General features: G+C 40.0%; 1 protein-coding gene across 2 annotated transcripts in view; it reads right to left on the bottom strand.

The window, feature by feature from the left end:
- Positions 1–8,057, bottom strand: part of LOC132123125 (schwannomin-interacting protein 1-like) — a 273,684-nt gene that overhangs the window by 40,704 nt on the left and 224,923 nt on the right. Inside the window, exons 1-2 of one of the 2 annotated variants that reach the window (XM_059533666.1) lie at positions 4,801–5,066; positions 39–623 (exon numbers count right to left, since the gene is read on the bottom strand). In XM_059533666.1, the coding sequence (XP_059389649.1) occupies positions 39–623; positions 4,801–4,806 (591 nt within the window). In that variant the 5' untranslated portion in view covers positions 4,807–5,066. Of the gene's footprint in view, positions 1–38; positions 624–4,800; positions 5,067–8,057 lie in introns of those variants that run through there. The other variant, XM_059533664.1, reaches the window with a different exon arrangement.

Raw genomic sequence — 8,057 nt, 5'->3', positions numbered from 1 at the left:
ACTCTCTCCAGCAGCATCACAGACTCATGTGGACTCACGCTGGTGGAGTTGGACCGGATCAGGCCGTGGTTGTGGTTCTGCTGTTCTCTGAACTGTAGGCCAGCCAAGTGTCTCTCCAGAGCCGCCCAGTCCATTGGTGGAAGTTGGGTTTCCTCCACCTCTTCCTCTCGGTATGGTCCCAGCCCGATCCTGCCTCCCACCTCACTGGATTCCCGTCCCGTGACGCCGCTCCCATGGCTGGGTTTGCCTAAAGTCTTGCCCTCACTGGGCAGGATGGAGTTGGCGTTCTGCTTCAGCTCCTCTTGTATGGAGGTGCTGGTGCCGGTGGGTGTTTTGACGCTCTGGAGCTCCTCCGCCAGGCTGCGGCGGTTAACTGAGCTCTGACTGAAGTCCTGACGCTTGGAGTCTGTGTAGCTCCGGCCGTACTCCCTCTCCCAGTCCACCAGGGCTCTCTTACTGTACTGCTGGAAGTCCTCGTCCTCCTCGTAGACCTCCAGTCCAGCCAGCTCCAGCATGGGAGAGGACTTGTACTCAGAGCAGGGCGTCACCTTGTTTGAGTTGGACTCAGAGCTGGAGCGACTGGAGGAATCGCTGCCTAGATCCATGCCATCCTCCCGGTAATCCTGAAGAAACAAACACGACACATTAGAGACGTCCACTACTGAAAACGTACAAGCATTGCCATTCCTTACCCTTGTGCTGTGCTGGACATCCTGCATTACTCCGTGTCATGGTCAATAGTGTCAAGCCTTTAAAAATCACTTGTATTTTCAGCAAATCTTGTTTTCTGTCAGTTAACACAGGTTTGCGTTTCTTTTAGGAACTGATTGATGATTGGCTTCACTGACCTGAGCTCATGCACCTCTGCTTTTGAGGGAAAAAGCATTATTTTGATAATTCTGGCATTTTTTATTTTATTTTTTTAATTGGGAAGTACTTATACCCCGTGTGAGCAAAAGTCAGTAGGTTTTAGGCAAATGTGATTATCATTTTCAAGAAAAGAAACCCCTCTCTGGGTCAGAATGACCAGAACACAACATGAGGGTTATATTATTATAAAGAAAGATCAAGTGCTATGAGGCAGTCATGCACCCTATTACAGCCCAATTCATTTATTACAGAAACCAATTATAGCTTTGATCACCATATTCACAAGTCCTCTACCCAGCAGAATAAGCTCACTGTTTTGTGCTCTTCATCATCTCTTTTCTAAAACGTTTGGGCATCAGACTGTATATCATACAAATAAACATACCATCAACTTTGATAAGATCATCCTAAATTCCAGCACTTGCACAGATGCATGCACGCAAACACACACACACACACACACACACACACATGGTGACGGTGCAGGAGTCTGAACTGATCTGGAGTCATTCAATGTGAACCAGCTGAAGAAAGCAGGAACGTGAGGGCAGGGAAAACGTCCAGAGCAACTACAACTGATGTAACAGCACAAAACTATCACTGCCATTATAATCTAAATGGCCAGTGTGCTGCCGTAAAGCCTTTAAATATGTAAAGATATATTTTATTTCAAGTAACAAGATGACTTTTGTTTTAGTTATAGATTTAGTTCACTACAATGATATTTTGTTTTATTCCTATCGGTTTAATTTGATTTAAATAAATTGTTTATATGCTAGCCTATATAAATAAACTTGCCTTGCCTATAATAACCCTGTGTTCCAGTACTTTATTAAACTTATGGGTTACTTATTTCAGTAACTTGAGACCATTGCATCAGATCAGATCAAGAAGATGCTGAGTCAAATTCCTATTAAATCATAAATGATATTTTTACAAATAGTTTAATTCACAGTATTTCAGTAGAACAGGGCTATCTAAGAACACCAAATCTGATTCATTTCTACTGCTAGGGGGCGCTATTACCATTACTTTTCACTACACACTGTAACCATTACTGTGATCACTGGCACCTTTTGCTGCCATGCTTGCAGATGCTTTAAGTGCACTGTGTGTAAAACAGTCAGGCCAATAATCAGATCAGCCAGTTACTGGATTTGACAGAGAATTACAGATTTCTGTCATATTATTGAGAAGGAAAGAGGGATCGCTGAACACATGTAAGTGAGCAACATGTTTAACTTCTAAAGCGAACACACACACACACACAGCACAATGCTGCCACATGGGACTTCCTTCCTGAACTCAGGCTCCTGGCACAGTAACACACACTTCCTGAACACTCTTCACCTGAACAGGATGTGTGGGATTTGCCTTTCACTGCCAAACAGTCGAGAATGAAACTCCTTCAGAACAGCACAGCTATTACAATGTACTACAATAACACATCAGAAAACACACACACACACACACACACACACACACACACATATATATATATATGTATGTGTGTGTGGCTCAATGAATGAATGAATGAATGAATCAATCAATTAATTTGTTCAAATGTTAAACATCTCTTTTTTTCTGCTTCATCTATTCGTATTCGTTTGATAACTGGTGCTGTCCTATTGAGAACATCATGATATATAAATATGTAATGACACATCATATATATATATATACGTGTGTGTGTGTGTGTGTGTGTGTATTATGTAGATCATTGTATTATGTAATTGTATAATATCGTATATCATGTGACCATGATTGAACACTCACAGTTCATATACATCTATCAAAACCTGTCCTTTATGAAGCTTTATGATCAACTCCAGGCTCTCTATGCAGTCGGTTTATAAAATTAATGCTCTTTTTAAAGGCTCTTACATCGACACTTACAGTTTTTGCCCCTTGCTTGAACACTATAGACCTGTGCTTAGACTAAAGTAACACAACTTGAAGCTTTTGTTGCCATACCTCAAACACATCTACCCATACCTTAAACAAAAGTGCTGCTTTGCACTCTAGTTGCAATTCTGCAACACACTTACTTCTTTATGCAACACACTTGGTCCTGCATACTACACTCTATTTCATACAGAAGACACTTCGTTCAAAAATGAAATCTCAGAGTGCCATTTGGAAAAAACATGTATCCAAAATACAATACACATCGGGTAACTGCTACCACTCAAATACACAACTGAAGGAACTTACTTGCAAAACTGAACACCAATCAGCCAGCTACAAAAAGCCCTCAGTTTGGCCATTTCAAAAACTTTGCAAGCATGGATGGAGGGAGAGCAAGAGGAAGAGGAAGAGGTGGAAGGGGAAGAGGAGGAGGAGGATGAGGAGGAAGGGGAAGAGGAGGAAGGGGAAGAGGAGGAGGAGGAGGAGGAGGAGGGGGAAGAGGAGGAGGAGGAGGAGGAGGAGGGGGAAGAGGAGGAGGAGGAGGAGGAGGAGGGGGAAGAGGAGGAGGAGGAGGAGGAGGAGGAGGAGGGGGAAGAGGAGGAGGAGGAGGAGGAGGAGGTCGAAGAGGCCATGCACGGACCCCTATTTCTGATGCTATAAGAGCAACTTTGGTGGACCCTGTCATCAGCCATGGCCTGACTGTGAGGGAAGCTGGGCAGAGAGTCACCCACACGCCCACATGTCTCTTCTGCAGGCAATGGAACAGACCTGTGACGACATTCAGGTGACAGCAATCCATGGATGCTTTCCACATGCAAGGGGATATTTTCCCCTGTGCCTAGCGGGAGAAGACATTGCTTGCGATGTCGATGAGGCCAACAGACGGCGGGATCCATGAGCCCACGAATGCACAATTGCCATGATTTTCTGTGTTTACAGTGTAGTGTTTTTTATATTATTTTATTTATTTTTGCTTTATCTGAATTCATCTTACTGCAATGTACAGTGCTACAATGTACAATATTGAGTAGGCCTATTTGCTTTTTTGGTTGTTTGAAAATGTGCCTCCTGAAAATATGCCTTCTGAATAAACCGTGAAAATCAAAGACTGCAATGTTTTATATAAAGTAGACTAGTGTGTTCCCCCTGATCTGAAAGTGTATGCATATGATGCAAGGATGTGTCCTTTTGTCATCAGAGTTACATTTTGACAAAGGAATGTTAGTTTTTGATATTAGAGTTTCAATTTGACACAGATGTGAATGGTATATTTCCCAGTGTTGTGTCATGTTTACTTGTGTGCAGAGTTTTGGCACAATGAGCGAAGTTTTGCAAAATGTGTTCAAGCAATGGGCAAAAACTAAGACACATTAGGAGTCCTCGCGTGATCTGTCGAGATCAGGAGCTTTAATCTCACGAGACACCGGCCTTTGCCACGCAGAGAAAAAATAAACAGAGAGAGTGTACATCAAAGCGCCTTGTGCTTTGATTTACATAAGTGATTGCTTAAAGAGATTAAACACGAACAAGAACGCGCAAGAGACTGCCGTCTCTCTCTCTCTCTCTCTCTCTCTCTCTCTCTCACACACACACACACATTACAGCGCGCGCACACAGAAACTGGCAAAGAAAGCGGTACAAAATCCATCCCATTATACTGGAGTCATTGAGCTCTCTAATGATGCATGATGTCTTCATGACAGTGCATTCACTTCATCCACTCAAGCATAGCCTACACACCCGAAGCTCGATGTAGTTACTCATGTGTTTAGAATAACAGTCATTTCAGTAACGTCACGCACTCCGCACCTCTCATCAAATCTCATGAAGTGCCCAATCTGCGCAGATTTAAATGAACGCACGCGAGGATCTTAGTGTCAAATGATGTCATGTTTCTAAATCAGTCCTTACGCCCTCCGATGAAACACCCGAGCTCTCAGCAGCGAGGAGACAAGACGCTCCTTATCTCACTCAAACTCCAGCCCTGACGATCAGCACCACGGGCACGAGAGCAGAACTTACTGTCATCTTCTCTCCGGGCTCGTCGCTCTCAGGACATGCTCGTCCAGGTGAAAGCTCCAGACGCGCGCGAGCGGAGAGCGTCCGCGGTGTAAATCATGGCGGATCTCCGCGTCTTCTGCTTCACAACACCCCGGCGCCTCTCCAGCGGCCAGACGAGATAACAGAAACCCTCCCTCTGAGGAGTTGTCTCAACACCTACTGAGCTGCCTAGCTAGACAGCATCTGTGACGTGCTCCAGATCAGCTGAGTGAGTGAGGGTGGGAGTGAGAGAGCGCGCGCGTCAACAACACTGAGCTGCCAAACGCTGAATGTCCGAAAACGCTCCAAATAGAAAACATGTTGCCCAGCATGGCGGACGCTCAAAAATGTAACCACGAAATACAAATAAATGCGTTGTTCTCATTGTCCAAAAACCCTGAATTATCCCACTAGTATTTAATACCAACATGTCTGTGTCTGTAGGACTGACTGACGACTGTGCCGATATTGATTATAACGGCACTCCTCCTCCGGTGATATTGAATAATTTGATATATTCCTGTAGTTTATCAAAGCCATGCCTCATCAGCTCCTACTGGCCCCTTTACAGACCTACTACAACAATGTATTCATAGTGTTATTGGTAATACTTTACAAAAAGGTTCCAGTTGTAAATGTTAATGTGACTGAACAATGAACAATATATTTATTACAGTATTTATTCATCTTTGTTAATGAAAATACAGCATTAACTCATGTTAACAAGCACAAATTTGACTGTAATAATGTATTAGTAAATGTTGAAATTAAAGTTAACTAGGATTAATTCACTAAATGCTGTAGAAGTATTGTCCATGCTTAGTTCATTAACAAAAGTAGTTAACTAATGTAAACTAATTAACCTTATTGTAAAGTGTTGCAAATCTGCAAATTATGCATTCACATAATATTAAAAAACATAGACTTTAAATATGCTTCGAAATTAGATAGTCAGCATGAAATGCAAATACACCTTATCTATTTCTGAAATGCATTCTCAAATGAACAGTTGTTCTATGCATTTTTTTCTTTGAGTTTGTAATTTTTTATTAAAATTTCATAACTATAACTTCCTTCTTTTCTCTGGAGATTCATGCTGGACTTCTGCAGTCCGTTATTCTGATTATGCTGCGTTTGATTTGTCATCGGAGGTGGGAAAAGGAGTTCCTTATCTGAAACTCAGTCCGCCTCACTAAAGCGCATGTTAAGAATTCAAGTTAAGATGACTGCTCCCTATGTGAAAAGTATTGTAAGTTAAAGTTACAAATACTAGAATATTTATAAAGCTTCTGTTATATTCCCGTGTCATTATTGAGTCATACACTCATTACCACCTAAGCTCTATCTTTGAACATGTTGCTATGGTGTGTGTGTATCTGTAGTTGCAAAATGCTGTTTAAAACTTGGGTTTAAATCATTAAACCTTGCTTAAATGTTCTCAAATTCAACCTTAAGCTCGCATTCAGATCTGCAGCTCTCCATACAATCAACAACCGAAGGATTGAACCAAGTCCCCGTCCTCTGAACTATACACTCACAGAAATATTTCACCCAAAATTTAAGATTTATGTAATTTTATTACATGACAAATTCCCATTTATATTTTTTTCATAATTTTAACACAAATCTACCAAATAAACTTTATACGATTTATTTTCATTAGGATAATAAAACCTATTTATTTTAAATGCATAATCCTCAGGTTTATGTAATTAGTTTATGTAAAGTGTAATTATTCTTAATTAATATTAATAATAAAAAGTTTATTTATTTAAAATACATAAAGTTTATTGTATAAATTGCATAATAATTAAGAGAACTAAATCAGGATAATTAAAAAAGTTAAATAACATTTATTTGAATCATGTTTAATGTATGCTTATATACTAAACCAAATTAAACAATGCATCACATTTATCTTATAAAAAAAATAGAATTAGACAAACACAAAAACAACTCTATTAGGTTATTTGTGAACTTACCCACTGTGCAAAGTTACGTCTTGTGGACGTCTTTTTATGTCTTTGCAGACGTTGAAAAGACGTCCACTGAGGAGCCAGAATGAAAGTATTTATGACGTCTTTTTTTGACGTCTTCTGTACGTCCGATTTAGACGTTCACAGAACCTCCTTACAAGGTTAAAAACTAGTTCAAAAGTGGTCAGCGGAAATATTTCAACATCATTTAAGGTTCATTTAGACATCATTTATACTGTTTCTGGACCAAATCAACAGTCTCAGGATGCATTAGATTTAGACTCATGTTATTTCAATGTAATTTCCAGACACTGTGTTTGACCTAAAATCAAGAAAATAAAATAATCTTCATGAAATAATGAAATAACTGACGATTGAGCATGTGGTAAAATCAACTGCAAATCAAAGACATTAAATCTCTGAAGATCTCAGCAGAGGAGGATCAAACATCTTCACAAACAGCTTCACTCATTAGATTGACTTTATTTCTGTCAGACATCTAGAGAAGCTCTTATTGAGAACTAACAGAGGTTTAAATGTTAATATTTGATTCATTTGAAGTCACCATTGTGGTGGACAGTGTTTGGTTTAGTTGGGATCTTGGTCCTCATACTTCTTGTGTTAGCTTGTCTCTGGCTGTTATAACTGTGTGTTTGTGAAACACTGTTGTTGTAGTAAAGAAAGACAAGTTTAAGAAAGCTCAGGTGTTATCAGCTCTTTGTTGGTGATGATAAAGTCATCACATTACAAGTATCTGAGGTCATGAAATAAGTGTTGTTATGTTTGCATATGTCTCCTAAACCTTTTGACTCTGGAGTACAGGCACCAAGAGCGAAATCTTCTGAAACTCATCTAGATTTAGCATATGCATCACAACAATGGTGACAATCAAAACCGCTTCATAGCACAAACTCATCCTTATTTTCCAGACCTTTTTGTTTTGAATGTCACCATTGATGTGATGCATATCCACAATCTTGATGTCTGTGTGTGACGACATGATGTGTTTCTTAAAAATAAGTACATTCCTTTTTTCTACAACGTGTCTGTCCATGAAAATAAATACATAGTTGCAACAAAACATTAATAACTTATTGCTATAGTTTAATCACCATTAAAAGCAAGATGATAATACTTGATCTTAATGCTCTCTGCCACAATAAGAGTGTTTTATAACACACAGTTATAACAGCCAAAGACAAGCTCACACAAGAAGTATGAGGACCAAGATCCCAACTAAACCAAACACTGTCCACCACAATG

Source organism: Carassius carassius, chromosome 41, assembly GCF_963082965.1.
Source record: "Carassius carassius chromosome 41, fCarCar2.1, whole genome shotgun sequence".
Classification (NCBI taxonomy): domain Eukaryota; kingdom Metazoa; phylum Chordata; class Actinopteri; order Cypriniformes; family Cyprinidae; genus Carassius; species Carassius carassius.
Note: the sequence above shows the minus strand (reverse complement) of the source record. Positions and strands in the feature narration are given on the sequence as shown.